The sequence below is a fragment of the Magallana gigas genome, chromosome 1 (assembly GCF_963853765.1).
Source record: "Magallana gigas chromosome 1, xbMagGiga1.1, whole genome shotgun sequence".
In the NCBI taxonomy this organism is placed as follows: Eukaryota; Metazoa; Mollusca; class Bivalvia; order Ostreida; family Ostreidae; genus Magallana; species Magallana gigas.
In genome coordinates, this window is record NC_088853.1 from 52,278,853 (window position 1) to 52,295,121 (window position 16,269).

A 16,269-nucleotide genomic window follows, 5' to 3' on the forward strand; every position below is an offset into this window, starting at 1 on the left:
CGGCAAACACATCGTATATTGAATAACATTTATTTACTTCCATCTAATTTCTAATATATATTGACCTCTGATTGCAAAGTTTAAAGTACGTTCATCTGAAATATGTTATGTTTGTATGATCAGGCTCCACCGTCACCAAAATTTTTAAATCCCTCAACTCGTTCCTCAACTCAAATCCTTTAAAGAAAAGTACATAAATTTGAGGTCAAACCTCAGATTTGAGGCTATATATTGACTTCAGGAAAGTTGGTGACGGCGGGGCCAGGATAAGTAACCTTTGGTTATAAGTATTTCACATCTTTCCTACTTCCTGCTTCATGCTAAAAATATGAACTACTATGTGGTGATATTTTTTCATGAATTAAAACCGTCAATTACATAATGTATACTTCAACGTGCAATACAGTTTTCAAACTTTGGTTAAAATCTTTAAAAAAAATAGTTTAATAAAATAAGTTTCGTATAAAATACAATTGCATATTTGATTGAATTTTTTTTTTTCATTTGGTAATCTGGAAGTCAAAGATATTTTTGAGACCCTTGAGATATAGGTATAAGCCGCAAGGGCAAACAATTCTTTGGTTTATATAGTTTCAAATGTTTGAATATCGGTTGTTCAAAGAATAACACAAGTTGTACTATAATACCAATGAATCATACGGATTAAAAGTTAAATACGTCATGTAAACTGTACGGTGATAGACTGTAAAGATATTTGTTATCAATATCCTTGGACTACATTTCATTATAAGAAATATTAAAACCAGTTTCATTTTAAAGTATGAGATGTACTTCACTTGTTAGCCATTACAATCGTTAAATGTGCTAAAAAAAACTACTATATTAAAATATACAGTTGAACAATGTGTTGCTTTGCTGTTTCATTGCTTGGCTGTAATCACATTGAAATTTAATTAAAATTTATTCAAAAAGAAAATTAAACTGTTCGTTTATAGTTACTTCATCCAAAGAATGGATGCATTAGTATTCCTTTGAAAGAATAATAAAAGCAAGACAAAAACGTCATTTTTGTTTAATTAAGAATGAACTAGTTAGTAAAAGAAAATGAGTCACTTACAAAAAAAATTGTATCCTTAGCTTTTCGAATTCAATTTAAATAAAAAACATTCAAATTAAAAAAAATTGCAATCATTTATTCCAAGAGTTCATGTTATGTAAAGATAGGGAAATATTCAAGAAATATGCAGCTTATCTAATTTATTTGTGCAACATTATGTATTTAATCTAAAAAGTACATGTTTTTAAACATTTTATTTGACGTGATTTTTTCTTTACATACATGTAACAATTAAGGATGTTGTTTACTCAGGGTTTGAGTTCTCAAATCCGGGTTGTTAAAAAGTTTATTTTCATGAGTAAAATTTGTTCTAAATGCAAAAAGTATTTATGAAATGAATTATTATTGATATAACAATCGATATTTCTACTAATTATGGAATTAGGCTCTGACAAAGTTTGACTTTTAGCAAAACAGAGGAAATTCGGACTAAATTTTTCAGATTTTGTTTTCCATTGAAATATTTTTGGTAGTACTGTAACATTTAAAGTTAAGATTTTATTTGTTAGTCGACATAATTTTGCATATTTTTTGTTGGTTTTATCTTGCTTTTTCGTTTAGATAATCCTATGGAACACACTACAAAAATATTGAAAAATGTCCAAAAATGATAAAAGACACCATATCTCAAAATTTTGATCATTGACCTCATATAAATTGTATGCCAGCAGAGAAAGGTCAATATACTTAGTTTAATACTATAAATGTTTTAGCATTATCATCATTCAGCTTTTTGTTATATTGAATCAAAAATGGGTAGTAATTTGAAAACTGATAGAGGAAATTCGGACTAGAATATCTACAAAAATCGTGAATGAAAACTTTATGCTTTGTATCTATTTAATGTCACTACCATTCATAAACTGTATTTCGTTTGTTCAAGAGTTAAGCAATTTGTATTATTTTCACAATTAAGAAAATCTCAATCTAAGTGTAACATTTTTATGGATTTTTCTTAAATTTTCAAAAAATATTCAATGGCCATTAACTCAAAAAGTAGGTCATTGACGTACTTTTTTGAAAGTGAAGAATAACACTACCATGTAAGGTCTATAACACGCAATAGTTGGTTTTTCATTATCATCAGTGGAATTTTTTTTCATTCTGAGTAAACGTCATCCTTAAGGGATTTTTATCTAATTTGAAAAATATTCTAAAATATTGCCATCAATGTTTTCTTTATATTTTGGAGTAAGCAAATTTATTGGAATATCAGTTATCTAAGCAATTAGAATTTCTTCATAAACGCAATTGCTTAAAGTAGACCATGGAACATCTTTTTTCATTTTTTTTGTTTTCTAACCTGCGATGAATTTCGTATTAAATTTTCACAATTTAACATGATATACATTTTTGCATGAATATCTTATGTTTTTCTTTTTTTAACTATATTCACATTATTACTGTGTTCAGGTAATTTGCATGAGATTTTTTCATACATTTGTCCTGTTATGTTTTTCTCTTTTCATTTTGAAGAGTTAATGCGAATTTAATGTTTGAAGAATACACACAACAAATGGTGTTTTAATGACTGTTTGCACTTTAATTTCCCATCTCTCCTTAACTGCTCCTTTTTTTTACTATAACCATTACAATATTGTCGCAAAATAACTAGAAGAGCTAGTGCATTTATATTGCTTGATTTGTTGATAAGAAATGTTGTGTTTAAACTGAATCAATATCGTAGAATTCACAGAACGAGATAGAGAGAACATATACTTCGTCAAATACCAGAAATTTGTATGACTTGTCTACCTCCATTTATTTGATGAATACCATTGTTATACCAGTTGAAATTCTGATTCGAAAGTCATTTTAATAATGATTATAAAAAAAAAGTTTTGTGGCGTCAATGCAGTGTAGCATTAATTATTCCTTACAATCAGTTTGGTGATCTCAACCGCACATTGAAATAAACAAGTATTATTTGTTCCAAAATAGTATTGAACAATTACAAAGTCGTTCCCAATGGATGTATACCAGGTCTAAACATTACGGTGGTGTTGTTTATATTAGTCATCTCCTCATGCCTAACACTGCGTTTCATCTGACGGTTATATCCAATATATCATTCAAGTTTATCATAAAGTGACATTTGATTGACAACTCCCAATTCCTGATACCTTCCACTTTCTAACGGATGGTCATATTCTTCATTTGCACTTTTGAATTTTTTATCATGTTTGCTGTCTTGTTTGTCTTCTTTATATTGTTGTTCAAATATTTGATGTCTTCTGCATCTGTTCAAATTATGATTTTGAAATTTCAGTATTTTTCAATGCACACATAATGTAAAAGTGACATGACATGACTACAATTTTCAATTTAGTATTTAAAAAATCTATAAAAAAAAACCACATACCTCACAATAAATATGATGTTGATAACCGCACTGACACCAAATAAAACAATAAAGGTATAGAGTAGAACATCTCGCTTACTGTTTGATTCAGTAAGGAATACTGAATCATATGCTACAAAATAAACAATACACCTTATATATATATATATGCCATCAATGTTAATTTGAATGATTCCACTATTGAAACTTGTCGTAGAACTCTCAAAGGAAAACACTTACCTTCATCACATCGTGCACCTTTGAAACCAGAAATACACTCACGTGGACAAACACCAGTCACGTGATGACATTGTTCCCCGTAGAAGTAGGAACAATTCCCACAAGTCATTGCGCAGTTTGGTCCATATGTATTGTTACCACATGCTACAGAAAAACGATTCACTGAACAGACCCATGTTTATGTTCATAATACATCAACATGATGTAGAAAGAAGTAATTAAAGTGACACCCTACGTTCGGCAATGAAACCATCGTATTTTTAGATATATTTTGAAAAAAGAAATCCATGAACATAAAGGTAAAAAGTTGAAATAAAAACGTTTGTTTAAAAACAATCCATGAAGTAGTACTTTAGAGAAAAAGAGGGGTTTACTACGAGTTAAACGTAAGATTAGATTTACTACGAAAGAACTCTGAAAGGAAAACACTTACCTTCATCACAGCGTTCACCTTTAAAACCAGAAATACACTCAGGTGGACATAAACCAGTCACGTGATTCCCACAAGTCATTGCGCAGTTTGGTCCATATGTATTGTTACCACATGCTACAGAAAAACGATTCACTGAACAGACCCATGTTTATGTTCATAATACATCAACATGATGTAGAAAAAAGTAATTAAAGTGACACCCTACGTTCGGCAATGACACCATCGTTTTTTGTGCAATTGTTAGATACATTTCGAAAGAAGACATCCTTGAACAAAAAGGTAAAACGTTGAAATGCAAAAGTTTGTTTAAAAACAATCCATGGAGTAGTACTTTAGAGAAAAAGAGGGCTTTACTACGAGTAAAACGTTAGATTAGCTTTACTACGAAAGAAACAAAACAGATCAGAATGAGAATGTTTACTTGTAACAAGATCTCTACAACGGAAAACAAAATATAGCAGCAAGTTATATATTCAAACGAAACTAGCTAACTTCGATAAACATTACATCGTAGACGTCAGTACCTGTATGTACCGGTATATACATGTATTACCTTCTTCACAACTAAGCATTTTCCAACCATCCTGACATCCTCCATCACAATGCCCATTTACAATATTACACTTTTCAGTGTAACCATTAGCAACCATTCAAGCAAATGCAAAACTATAGCTATATTACATTTCGAATAATGTTTTCTTTTATCACAACCTTTTAAGCAGGTATCGTCTTAGGTGACCAAAAAGTCCTCGTTTCAAGCAAAATCATCGCCCCGTGTATAATCATTTGTTTAATTTTTATATAAAAAAAAGAAAACGCCGTTAGATTAAAATTGTAATTATTTCTTTTTACACAGATCATTTCTAATAAAATAATTGATATTTAAAATTCACTGAAACACCAACTCAACAAATTTCAAATCAAAAACCAACAACTTTATCTTAGTGTACAAATTCTCTTAAACTCTTTAAGAATAAGGTTAACTGAAATTTGATGGTGAAAAAAAAACTTATGGTAAAGTTTTTCAACAATGGCTGTTAAAGGATGTCAAAAAATCAGGATTATTTGTTAGTAACGTTAATATGTCTTCTGTCGAGAATTCATTTCCATAAAATTGTATAATTTTGTATTACAACCTGTATCACATGTAGGTCCTGTGTATCCTGGAATGCAGCCTAGACATGTTCCATCCACGACGTCACACCGTCCCTCTAAACAGTTCTGTTGGCAAGGTGTAGAACAGTTGTCTCCAAAATGGCGCGATTTCGAACAACCTGTAATTAAATGTAGAGAACGACTGTTATTGAATTATACAATGCTTTTATCTACCTCAGAAAATATATTTGAGAAAAAAAGTTATTGATATTCTTAGATAAGGCTTACGATAAAATCAAGTACAAATTTCCTATAGGGCATAACTGAACCTTGCACTAAAGGCGGAAACAACTTTAACGCTGTATATTACCTATGAAAGAGGATTGAATGAGTCTTTCACCAATTATATCAAGATCAAAAATAAGAGTTTCATCTGTCACGATGAGCGTACATTGTAACGCAGTAATATATTTTCCTTATGTTTGACTTCCGTGACTTTTATAAGATGTTTAAGTAAATAAGTTTTCAATTTGATTAGTTTTTACAATGGGGCCAATGCTACACTCGATCAGTGTTTCATCAGTTATACCAGTTTGAGTAAAAAGGAAGCATAAAAATTAGGCTTTCGCGAAATAGATATAGCTCTAATTTGTTAAAAAAATTACAGTAAAAGAAACATTTTTTCAGCAGGAGGTTTTGTAGCTTATCTATCGAAACCTTAAAAAATCGAGAAAGGGGGTACAGTTAATTTGCATCTGTTGCTTATACACAAATCTCAATGATTGTTGGCTGTAACAGCATTGTGTTTATTTTTTTAAAATCTGCTTCTGGGACGGGCTTGGACATAATGCCATATCCCAGTTACTTTAAGAAATGTTGGAATAAATATCTACTTTAGGTCAAAATCCAGGTTGTAAAATGGTGTTTAATTATTATACATTGTACATAGCAAAGTTGCTGTTTTTTTTTTTTTGAAATAGTCCATTTACTAGTTATTTACCTATCATTTTGTTTGTATTATTTCATTTTGTATCTATATTTGTGATATAAATTATTGTAGTATAACTTTCATTACATAGTAAAATACCAGGTGTGACTGTTTACTATATCTCCTAAAAGTAAAACAAAGAGTAATCCAAAACAAAATCTGTACAAAAATGCAAAATTAAAGTTATGTATTAAGTATTCCTGCTGAAAGTCCATTCATGAAATTACCATATACTTCTACTTCACAGAGATCGCTTTCTGCGGAGACACTATATCCATCAGGGAGAGGAAATTGTGTTCTGTTGTTGTAGTAGATGACGAATCGCCCATTCTGACGACACATTATGTTGAAATTGTTAGGTATTGTCTTCCTTGTATATGATTTATCCATATAACAAAGTACCCCATCTTCCTTATTAGTTGTGTTTGATATATAGAGCGAGAATCCGAGCAAGTAACTGGTTAAAATGTTTGTTTCATCTGTTACAGAAAAAAATCGTTAATAATAACATAGTTTACTAAAACATATTTGAGCGGGAATTTTCTGATATATGAATTTTAAAACGCATATAAAATATGGTGTCCTAAATTAGTTATCTAAATGTAAGTTATAATATTTTACGTTAAAGCTACTATACTTATATTACGTGAGATCTTAATTTTGCGATTCTGCCGTTTTGTATCAAATTGCAAGAATATAAAATCGCAAACACAGAACTTTTAGCCTTATTTTGTATAGTTCTCATCTATAAGGAAATAATGGCGATATTTTAAATTCGGCGATGGGTGCTTCAAGAGATTTTACGCAGATAATAATTCCTTGCGTTTAATTAGATATCTACAGATTATTTGTATTTTTTCCTTTACAAGCCATACCCCATACACGAAAGTCCGTCCTATACTGAATAAAGATATGGTGTAAACTGAGTACTCCCCCAAGATCTACCCGCCATTCTGCTGTTGAATATCCACCGGAAGATACTGTACACTGCCCTCCAGATATGGACAAATATAATTTGTTTCCGTCTACAGCACGCTCCGCCCCGTATTGTGGATATTTAGCATGTTGATGTTGAAGCCATGCAGGTTTATTCAAAGCAACATTGTCTGTAATTAGATTCCATACCCAAATGTTTAAATGAACGTCAAAAATTCATTACAACATAGCTGTGAATTTTAAAGCAGTGTTAAGATGTAATTAATATATAAACCGTTATTAAGTAATAGTATCCATACATATTTCTTAACGAAAGAATTCGACAAATATTAATAGAATACCAATACTTAATCAGGTGGTTTAAAAATTACTCTTTCCGATGCAAAAAGTTTTAAGGTTTAAAAAAAAGCTTTATTTCAATTACTACATGAAAATCAACATAAACATAATCAAATCTAATCTTATGTTTGTCTACATCAAAACATGTAATTTTGTTATTGTTTCTGATTTTATGATAAATGTACTCTAAGCATATATTTAATTTTGACAGGGAAATACTCTATAAAAATGTATTTTTTTTTGTTGTTATCATATTTCTATATGTTTTATCATTGTATTAAATGGTACACATTGTTAAATTAAATTGAAATATGTTCCTCAGCACTCAAAGACTAATAAGGCTGTTACGGAGGAAACTATTTAACTAAAGTCTATGCACAAGCTTGTCTTCAATCATATTATATTTGCAGTTGAGGCCAAACTTTCGGGGGACATTTTCGTCATTTTTTTGGAGTTCCTTTGACTAGACACCAATTGTACCAGTATTAATAATGCTATTAAAGAAAACATTTTTGGAAAATAGCGTATACAGGTCACATAGATTTCCTGTTGGGCTTTAAATCTATTTCTAATAAAAGTACATGGAAATTGTTTGCTGGCTTAACTAAATAAGACAATAGCTGCTCACAAAAACAAACTTAAGGCATTAAAGATGGGAATATTATCTCATATTTTTATCTATGCTAACATTTTTTGATCGGTATGATGGGTCTTTAATCAGTAAATATGCTTGTGTCAGGCAAAAACGTCTTGCCATGACACTTATCTTCTGGTAGATAGACACAAGACATTTATTATCCGGCAATGTAAATAGATCATATTATGTTGTCGACTATACTATAATATTAAAAACATGCCTAAGAGGGAGATCCACCTCAGATTTTGGGGAGCAGTAATACTCTTATGCAACATGGGGCTATATCCAATGGGATTTAGTATCATCAAAACCATTGAGAAAAAAGCAATGACTGTTGTAATTCACCCCTTAAGTATAGTCACAGCCGCCCCCCCCCTCCCTCAGTATGTATTCAGGAGTGGGAGAAAATCGGCTGCTTTAGTACAGGTTTAGAAAGAAACAACAAGAGTTTTTGTATCTGCATTAAAAACGAAGATATATTGAAAATCCAGAACTGCGCATCAATAGCCGTTTGTTTCCTCTATACAAAGTTCATTTTTCAGACCGTGGAAATAATATTATTTAATTCCGTATCGCTTACAACAAGCATGTAAAACAGTAGTGTCTGCATCCATCGTTTGCGTCGCCTCGAAAAGAGATATAGGGGCAATGGAAGCGCTATGGCAAATTAGGTCATAGCTACTCAGTCTTGACGATGACCTCATGTAAATGTTTTGTTACCGAGTTCACTTTGTATAGATTACGTTGTTTTGGTCAATATAAATATAGCTATTGATTAGCCTTATTGGTTTTTTTTTCATTTTTTTTTAAATATTTTTATCATTAAAGGAACCTGAATTTACCCCCTACTACAAGCTGTTGTCTTAATACGTTTATGACATTTCTGAGGGCTTTGATTTCGACCTTTTTTATTTGTAATAACGCAATTATATATAATGTCAATCTATAACACTTGCTCTTATGCACAGTCCTACTCGTGACGCATTATATGTTGCAGCAGCATCGTTGCTTACGAGAAGTGCTTATATTTAAAATGTCAAAAGAGACTTATTTCTATTTGAATACTGTATTTATTATTGACTCTGTGAGCAAGCTGTTAAGTATCTGTTTTCAGGATTCAAGCTTTCCCTTGAGCTGTTTGATGGGGATGCCTGGTTATCAAATTTAAAAAAGACATGCACACATAATCATTGCCAACAAATTTTTTTTGGCAATCTTTCCATTAGACGATTACCATTTATTTAATTTAATTTTTGAGAATTCCTTCAAAAACACAATATCACACCATTAATATTTTATGAAAGGCTTTGGTGAAACACAAGAATAATAACAAAAACTTAAATATGTTATTTAAATGAGATATGATAAATTCACTGTTATTCACTTACCGTAAGTTATTCCAAAGCGAAATAATTGGGAAAGAAACGGGATCATCCCAATGAAATCCATTTTTTGAGTCTTTCAAAAGGGAAGTTACAAAATACTTTCATAGTCAACCAGTTCGCATCTATAAACTTCGAGTCTGTTTAGGTGTTTTGTTCTTATTTAAAAAAAAGAGAGATCTTGAAATCCATTAAGGGTTTCATGAATTGACATACAAGAATGAAGTTGCAAGTTGATAATAAAACATTATGTTACAGGAAAACATACATCTTTAGTTTTCCATTAGTAAACACTTCCTTTAGGCGGATAATTTTTCTCTATTCATTTTATATAACTACAATCTTTTGTTTAATTAGCCGCCGTTCTATAATTGAAAGGAAAAAAAAAGAAACAAGAGTTCAACAGACCTTGACGGTCTCCTGAGTGTGGTAGCCCTTAGATTGACATGTCAGAGAGTTTCAAGTTTGTATGTTAAGTTACATTTTTAGTTTTACTCCTAACACGACACTCTTCTGAATGTTACCCAGTTTAAAAAAAAACAAAAAAAAGCATTCATTTATGAAAATATTTGGGGGAAGGGAGCTTTAAAAGTAGGCGGAATCTCGGAATACATGTATCTTTATCTTAGCTCATGGGGTCAGCAATTGTAATATTTTAGTGATAACAGACCTGCAGGTCTCCAATCACTTGTTGCAAAGGTTTAATAATGTTTATCACAAAACAAACATTGATTGAACCCGTGCGATTTCTCATTTTATTTATTTTTATTTACCTGGTTGCATTCATTGTTTATAAAAATGTATTTTGTAAATCAAACGTTGATTTAAATCGGATACTTTCTGATACCATACTAATTGTTAAACCATAATTAAACACCTAATTGTCAACCGCACACGTTGGGTGTGACCGGTCAGCTGATGGTTGCACACTTATTCTAGGCAACATGTCCTACCTCTATCTTTTTCTAGAGGTCTGTGTTGCTCTGCTTTAAATTTGTAATTCGTTTTATGGATTTTGGATATGGTGGAAAGTTTGTTATTGTCATTTTTCATCAATGATATTTTGTTGCATGTCAATATTCGTCATTTGAAATGTGCATATGTTTTCACGATTGTTTCCTTTGCTGTCCTGTTCACAATGTTCGGTTTTCACATACAAATATACTTAAAATATATATGCAGTTCAAACGTGCATGTGCGTTATAAAAAAAACTACATGAATATTATTACCGGTCAAAAGAATTCTTTTTCAAAGTGGGTACATTCCGCTATAATTGCAGTTTCCATTGTCGGTAATATTAACATTAGGGTTCAAAGCTCTGACCCTAATTTTCGCCCAGCAACAAGTGACTTTAATAAAGGCACATCAAATGTCCTCTCTTATGTTGAAATTTTGTTGTGTGAAGTCAAATTCGTTTTCTGGCAAATGCGTCTGTATTGAAAATTATCTAAAAAAATTAAAAGTAGGGAATTTCACTGTTTTTGAAAGAGTGTACATCAAAATATTTCAATTTTTGTCCTTTAAATTATAATTTAATCTTGACTCTTGCTTTTAAAAGTGCAAATAATTCTTTCTGACATGTGTCAAGCATTCTAATAAATAAATGTTTATCAACTGTGCAAGTATATGAACCATTTTGATGAAAGACAATACCTTGTTGTCCTACCGATTCTGTAAATAGGGTGATATTCCGAGGTGACTTCATCCTTTATTTTTTAGATTTAAATATTAAAGCCCTCGGAGTCGTATTAACATTCTTCAAAACAAACAAAAAAACAAAAACAAAAAAACCCAGACCTTTCCAGGTCAAAATGAAATAAAATATCTTTAAAGAAAATGGACAAAACAAATATACAGAATTCACTTCTTAACGAATCATAATTTGTGTAGAATGTGTATTTAGTTGTTACATGAACAATGTTTTAAAATACTGGTATACAACAAAATCAAACAAAGAAATGTTTCCCTGAATTTAACAGATGACTTTATTGTAAGAGTATCCGAAGCTAGCATATATTGAAAAGAAACGTAAATTTATATTACTATTGTAAACCTTTAAAAGTTAAAAAGGAAAATAGACAGCGGAAGATTTTTTCATTTTATTTTTTAACCCCGATATTATGAGCAATTCTATGAGCCTTTAAGTTTGAAAATGTATTGGTCAAACTTTGATAGCTGATAAATGTAATGACATTATATCTTATAATTATATAAACAAAAACCCTCATACTTACAGTTTTATGGCTGAAAAAAACTTATTGATTTAAACAATAATATTATTAAAAATATAATTTTTTTAGATTCATTCTTCATTATAGCAAATATAATATCAGATGAAAAGAACAGAAATAAGTTAATTGAAAACTTAACGAGGCCGAGTACAGAACGAGTACGCACGCTTTAGCGCAGCCTTTCGTGTATATTGTGACGTCATCTTTTTGCTTTGTTGGCGCCATGGCATGATAGTCTCAACTGCAGATATTCAGCGAAAATTGTTGAAAAATAGCTTGTTTGATGCGTAAAATTGATTTTATATTGTGGATTAAACATAAATGTCTGGAAGTATAAGCTATATTTGGGCTCGGGTCGAAAATGTGAAGAGGGTTCAGCAAGCCTAGCCCTCTGTCACGATTTCTTAACCCACCTAAATATAGCTTAATTCATATAGTTCAAGACAGTAACCATATATTTTATATTAATGACCCTTAGTATGTGATGTTTTATATTTATTTATTACTTAAAACTTAAATATGTCTAATTGTGTTAATAATACTATAAAGATCACCATTTCCGCCTTTGTCTAATAAAAATAGCCATTATCTTACAAATCCGGGAAATTGGGCATACAAGAAAAACACTTTGATAAGACCCCCGCAACAAACCAGGATGTAATTTGGTATTTGACTATTTGATGCCTTTTAGCAATAAATTTAATGTGTAGAACAGAAAAAGAAATCCCTAGGGCAGAAGTTTTTAAAAAATGTAAAAAATGTTCAAAAATGATACATTTCAAGCAAAAGGGTCCTATGTTAAAAATTAACAAACTTTGAGATTACTCCTTAAACAAACGATGTGGTAAATGTCTTATTTTTTTATCCTTAAATGATAATTATATCAGAAAAAAATCCTGTTAAAAATTTATCCAAAAATCTAGGGCAAAACAAATTATACCCGGCCTCGTTAATTTGAAATATGTTTTTGTAATATTTGAAAGGTCCTTCATAACTTGGAGTAAACATTCTCATTAGCGATTACATAATTATTTATTGGTATGGAAAATTGTATGCATAAAAGTTTGAAATATACTGTAAAACTTACGACTAATAAGATTATCAAATGAGTAGCTGCCTATTTTTAATCGAGGTCAAATTTGATTCTATATACTCACTATGTACTGTTTGATAATGTGTCAATACAGGTATCAGTCATGGGGTTTTAGAGAACCCATACCATCATTTGACTGTATGTCGGAAACATATAAAACAGCAAATTGTAAATAAACAAATGCATTTTGAAAATGAAACTTTGCTAATCTTTTTTACAGAAAGCATAGGCAAGATATAATTACAGTCATTCACACATGCATTAGAACTATGACAAAAATATTTGTAAACTGTTGGAATAATAATTAGATAAATATAATACTATTTCTTTTTTATCGAAATTAACTTAAAATTAAAGGTTAAACATAACTTGTTGCAAATTTGTTTCAAGTATGATACAGAAAATAAATTAAATTTTTGAATATTAAATGATACATTCATAAATGAGTGTTTTGTTCGTAGAAATTATCTTTCTATTTAATTTTGTATTCCAACCTGTATCAGACATGGTTCCTGTGTATCCTTGAACACAGCCTAGACACGTTCCATCCACGACGTCACACCGTCCATCCAAACAGTTCTGATGACAAGGTGTAGTACAGTTATCTCCAAAATAAGTCGAATTCGAACAACCTGTGGATAGATTTAAAAAAAAATTGTATAAACACATTAATCTTTTCGGTAATGTATACACCCTTATTAAATACCTTCCTTAAAACCGTTTAAAGTAATGTTTATTTAAAGAGAACAAAACATGTAACATGAAATCAACGGCAATATTATAAATTGATCGTATCTGAATCTCAAAGAAACAAACCTTTATATATGTATCAACTCTCTTCTAAATGCTTAAAAAGGGCCTTTGATGAAAATGTAACCCTAAATGACACAATGATCATAACGAAGCATGTGTAAGTTTGTCCTCAGACATGTATAACGGGTCTTCGTGAAGAATTGTGATAAATTATTTGTTAAAAGAATGAATATGGAGTATTTGGAATTTTTGGGCATTCTTCAATATGCTATACATATAAAATAAGCCATATTGGAATACCCAAATTACCAAAGAACTATTCATTTTAATAACTACAAATCCACCAAATTGTTACCACAGGTTTTTTGGTTTTTTTTTTAGAAAATAGTTCATTTTTTGGAGGGGAGGGGGGAGGGTGCATATCATCGGGCAGGAATGTGTGTCCTTCATTGGGTTTCATAGAATTGTGTGAAACTTGGAGAGTACTGCAAACAAAATATGCATCTTGTTTTTATCTATTTTACCTCAAATAGTTCTTTAAATGAAGCAAATAAAAACGTGTTCACGTAAACAATTATACACTGTAAGGTGTAACATAAAACTCTCACAGTAACTCAATCCTAACCCTAAGCACGAACATACAAAAAAGTACCCATATCAATGTCCTTTTACATTGTTGTTAAAATATCACACTGTTAATCCTTCTGAAGTTTATAACAAATACTGATCATGTTTGTTGTGATTTCATTATGAAAACATTTTTTCCTCTACCAAAATTACATCTACCTCGAAATTCATACTTGAATCTTTTTAGCTACATGGTGCAGGACAGGATAGAACAGAATATAAATACACTTTATAAAATTTAACATCAAATGTCCAAATGTTTGATCCATTTCCATAGACAAAACTAATTTCACATAGCTCTTTAAAAGCATAGATAATATATCCTGTGGTGTCATTTGTTGACGAATTAAAATTATATCTACATTTAATCTTAAATTATATATTTATAAACAGTGTTGAAATTGAGGAATAACTATGTTTCGGGCGAGTATTTAGCCCAGTTTAACGAAAACAAATAATACATTTTTTAACTTTTGCTGAAAATAAATACTTTCATGCATTTTTTAAAGGTATCCTACAACACTTTTTTTTATTCAAAATTTTTTTGTGATATGTATGTACGATTACATCATAAATCAAATTATTAAGTATGGTTTGTGACATCATTCAAAAATTGAAACTTCTTAAAAATACCCTGTGTGACATGTACAAAATGTAAAATATTATATCATTACCGTATACTTCTACTTCACAGAGATCAGTAAAGGCATAGAAACTATAATCTGGAGGCAAGGGATGATTTGTTCTGTTGTTGTAGTAGATGACATATCTCCCATTCAGATGACACGATATGTTAATAGGGTTAGGTATTGTTTCCACTGTATAGTTGGTGTCTCTAAAACACATTAATCCATCTTCCTTTTTAGTTGTGTTTGATATGTAGATCGAGAATCCACGGTAATGAGTATAGTAGCCGTTATATTTATCTGAATAAAAAAAGATATAAATGGTGTCAGTAATGATACAAAATAAATCAAATTGTTTCTTGTATTTTTGAATGATTTCATTTACCAAATATATTTAATTTTTTATTGGCATATTGATAAAAAATATTACCCCATACAACATTTTCCGTCCTGTACTGTACATTGATGTAAACTATACTGAGAATTTCCAACAGGTCTACCCGCCATTCTGAAGTTGGATGCCCGTATGCTGATACCGCACACTGTCCTCCATAACCTGAGAGGTTCGATTTCCGTCCGTCAACAGCAAGATCGGCTACCCATTGACTGGTGTAAGGATACTGCTGCCACGCTGGTTTATTTAGGGCGATGTTTTATATATATATATATATATATATATATATATATATATATATATATATATATATATATATATATATATATGTGTGTGTGTGTGTGTGTGTGTGTGTGTGTGTGTGTGTGTGTGTGTAAATATTAATCCCCGTTTTGTTTCGCCCCTTTGCCTTTCAAATCAGTGGGCTAATTCCAGACTATGCGAATTCCAATGTTTTATTTAATCTTTCTTAAAATACAACTGATCTGGTTTAATTATAGCCGAAACTGTTTAGACAAGGCGAAAATAACCATGTGTACATTATATACAAGGACATTTACTACATTGGAGCTCCACCTCCGACCCGTCCAGGCTTGAACTTGCGACATTTGGAACCGTCTCTCCACGCAAAGAGCGGCCACTGTGCTAACCACACGGCCATATAACATGAACCACAGAGTAATTTACCATAGTGGAGCACCATCCAGATTTCATACTCACGACCGGTGGAACCCATTAGCGCCATTTGTGCTAACCACCCAGCTATCTAAGCAAAACAAAGATTTTGTTTTCGATGACGAACAGAACTTAGTGCTCCCTTTAAGAACAATGCGGTTGTTTTAGTTTGAGATGGAATACAGTAAAACTACAATTTCACAGGAACATAACATTTCACAGTTAGTTTGACATATATCTGCACATATAGAGTAAAGGAGCATGTTTATATAAAGCACAAATAAATTCATAGTATATGAGCCCCATCTCGGCCCCGTCCGAGTTTTCAACTCACAATCTTTGGAACCCATTATCCCAGCAGTGACAAAAAACAAAGGGTTTTTAAGCTAATACTTTTTAA

At 30.9% G+C, this 16,269-nt stretch overlaps 2 protein-coding genes across 2 annotated transcripts in view; both read right to left on the reverse strand.

The window, feature by feature from the left end:
* The window catches only part of LOC105323883 (uncharacterized), a 63,143-nt gene that overhangs the window by 44,977 nt on the left and 1,897 nt on the right, over positions 1–16,269 (reverse strand). Inside the window, exons 2-6 of the mRNA XM_066070677.1 lie at positions 15,231–15,455; positions 14,849–15,100; positions 13,289–13,426; positions 11,124–12,930; positions 9,476–10,917 (exon numbers count right to left, since the gene is read on the reverse strand). Of these exons, the coding sequence (XP_065926749.1) occupies positions 12,923–12,930; positions 13,289–13,426; positions 14,849–15,100; positions 15,231–15,455 (623 nt within the window). The 3' untranslated portion in view covers positions 9,476–10,917; positions 11,124–12,922. The remainder of the gene's footprint in view (positions 1–9,475; positions 10,918–11,123; positions 12,931–13,288; positions 13,427–14,848; positions 15,101–15,230; positions 15,456–16,269) is intronic.
* Positions 2,918–7,312, reverse strand: LOC105334835 (cell death abnormality protein 1). Its single transcript, XM_066070667.1, has 7 exons — positions 7,121–7,312; positions 6,403–6,654; positions 5,229–5,366; positions 4,093–4,206; positions 3,660–3,803; positions 3,441–3,552; positions 2,918–3,318 (listed from the first exon to the last, which is right to left on the reverse strand). The coding sequence occupies exons 1-7, from the start codon at positions 7,125–7,127 to the stop codon at positions 3,147–3,149; spliced, it is 939 nt and encodes a 312-aa protein (XP_065926739.1). The 5' UTR covers positions 7,128–7,312; the 3' UTR covers positions 2,918–3,146.

Excerpts from the sequence above, each read along its gene's own strand:
- LOC105334835 (XM_066070667.1), bottom strand. Across the intron at positions 4,207-5,228 it reads AGGACCTACATGTGATACAG|CATGTGGTAACAATACATAT; the intron begins GTTGTAATACAA and ends GTTTTTCTGTAG. Across the intron at positions 3,804-4,092 it reads AGGTGAACGCTGTGATGAAG|CATGTGGTAACAATACATAT; the intron begins GTAAGTGTTTTC and ends GTTTTTCTGTAG.